The 2,341-nt window shown below is 40.8% G+C and overlaps 1 protein-coding gene across 1 annotated transcript; it reads right to left on the reverse strand.

Annotated features, from left to right (window-relative positions):
* Nucleotides 1–407: 407 nt before the first annotated feature.
* On the reverse strand, nt 408–1,821 carry LOC137719521 (U-box domain-containing protein 26-like). Its single transcript, XM_068458565.1, has one exon. The coding sequence runs from the start codon at nt 1,750–1,752 to the stop codon at nt 478–480; it is 1,275 nt and encodes a 424-aa protein (XP_068314666.1). The 5' UTR covers nt 1,753–1,821; the 3' UTR covers nt 408–477.
* Between the last annotated feature and the right edge of the window lie 520 nt (nt 1,822–2,341).

Genomic DNA, 2,341 nt, shown 5'->3' on the forward strand with positions numbered 1-2,341 from the left:
TTGGTAGGTAATGTGGCATCGCCTTCTTTTGTGTCAAAAGGTGCACCATCTCATCATGCAAAATGTGGACCTTTGAGTGTTTGTTGTTTGACCATGAACTTTCAAATATTCAATACAGATGTCCTTTGTGAGTCGTTTTAATACAAGGTGAGAAATTATTCTTTTATTTAGCGTTGTATGCTTGAGATGTGTAAGCATTGGGATTTTGTTGTGGATCCAAATGCACTCACATCAAAACAAACGAGCAAACGAGATCTGCAAGGATCCTTCAGCCACGCAAAGATCAATAATCAAAATAATATTATTACGAAAGACTTCCCTAAACAGCATAAAAATATGAACACTAAAAGAAAACTTAATTCAAGAAGGAATAACAGAGAATCATTTGCATTAATCTCAATGCTTTATGAATTACACATATTAATACTTTGATGTTTAATGTCTGCACATGGAGATGGAGACCAAGTAAAACAGAAGCTACAGAAGCTGGTCTGCTTCCTGAGACCACTTAATTCTGAGGAGCTTGAGCAGCATTCTCGCCTTTGTTTTGGTACCACCACTGCACTGGCTCTGCAGAAGCAATAGCAACTGAGTCAACACTCCGCCACTAATTGCTTCTTCTCGTGCCGGCAAAGAGTCGTTGCATAGAATTATGAGCGAGCCAACGGCACTCTCACTGCCTCCATGATCATCTGATACGCTAAAAACCATCTTAACAAGAGCTTGAATGCCATTTGGATTACTAGTCACTGCCTCTCTTGCACTCTCTAGTCCTAAAAGCTTCTCAAGTGTGGCCACTGCCAACGTTGCCAAGGATTTTTCATGTCTTTCTGTGCTAGAAATCATGTATGAAATGAGTCCGTTCACCGTGCCTTGTTCGACCAGAAACTCTCTGTCCTCTTTGAGTGAAGAAAATGCTGATACAGCTTTAATTGCAGCATCTCCATCATCCGAATTTGAGTTCTGGTGAAGCAGCTGAGCCAATATCTGATGCAAGAGTTCGCTGTTCTTTCCCAACATAGAACACACTCCTTTTGTCTCTGGAGACATTGATGCTGCCTCTATGAGCCGGCACAAACTCATCCTCATCAAGGTGGTCCCGTGTGCGAATAAATCTTGGAAGGCTGCTAATTTACTCTCTTCTCTAAGCATATTGAGTGACTCCAATTCGCCGAGAGACAGCAATGTTACGATGCAAGAAAGCGCTTGCTCCACAAACTCTATATGGTGGTACCACTGTTTGCAGAGTTTCTGTTTCAGTTCGGCTTGTCCTCCTCCAAGCACAAGTTCCAATAGTAAAGGTAGGAATCCCAACTGGAGCAGCAAATTATTTCTCGAAGGCGATTCTAACTGGGAAAAAGCTCCAATCTTCTCGAGCGCTTGAACCTTGCTCTCCAAGGTACCCTCATCACGAGATTCAAGGCCACGTTTGAGTGAAGATAAAGAATCAATTGTTTGCAAGTACTGAGGATCAAATTGGTTGCCCATCTGCAGCCACTGATTCATGAAATGACGAAGAGTGTGATTTGGCACCATGGATGGATCGTGAAGATTCTGCATTGTGACAGGACATGTGAGATTACCTGCGGACAGCCATTTTTCGATGCTCGACCTGTCGTACGTTTGGCCTGTGCAAAGAGTGACTGGGTCTTTGAACAAGTCGAGACTGATTGGGCATTTGAACAAATGGGGAATGCTCATTTCATCAACTTGTTTTTTCATATATGGATAATTGATGAAAACCCAACTCATAAAAATTTACAAATGCAGATATATAGCTCTTTGTGTGTGTGGGTGTGTTTAGGTATATAATATGGGGGGAGGAACAGCTTACCAACATACGAAAAGAAAAAAGAGGGAGAAGAGAGGTGGTCTTATCCTGTGTTTCTGAATTGTTAAAGAAAGAGTACGAGATTGCAACTGAGAATATAGAATAATTGGGCAAATGGTCCCCTCCACCGGTCCACCCCACGTCTCTCTCCACTTGTTATTACTTCAGTCAAACCGGCCCACCACTGGAATTGTTAATGTCATTCAAAGCATGAATTCACCAATATTTTCTATCTAATAATGTAATGTTGTCTGGAAAAGAAAAACTTACAGATAGACACAGTATTATTTTATCGTACAGTCACGGTAGCTAGCATGACATTTTCTTTTTAATGATAAATATCATGTGAAGAGAAACTTATACATAGTGACGGAGCCAGAGATTTTATCACGAGGATCAAACCTAAATGAGTATAAAATCCATTCTTTTGTACAACGATATTTTATTTTGCACAATGAGCTGAGAATCAAACTTAAAACATCCCACTTTCAACTGAAAGTGATCAGTGCC

Source organism: Pyrus communis, chromosome 16, assembly GCF_963583255.1.
Source record: "Pyrus communis chromosome 16, drPyrComm1.1, whole genome shotgun sequence".
NCBI lineage: Eukaryota > Viridiplantae > Streptophyta > Magnoliopsida > Rosales > Rosaceae > Pyrus > Pyrus communis.

Excerpts from the sequence above, each read along its gene's own strand:
- LOC137719521 (XM_068458565.1), bottom strand. The coding sequence starts at position 1,752 with ATGAGTTGGGTTTTCATCAATTATCCATATATGAAAAAACAAGTTGAT.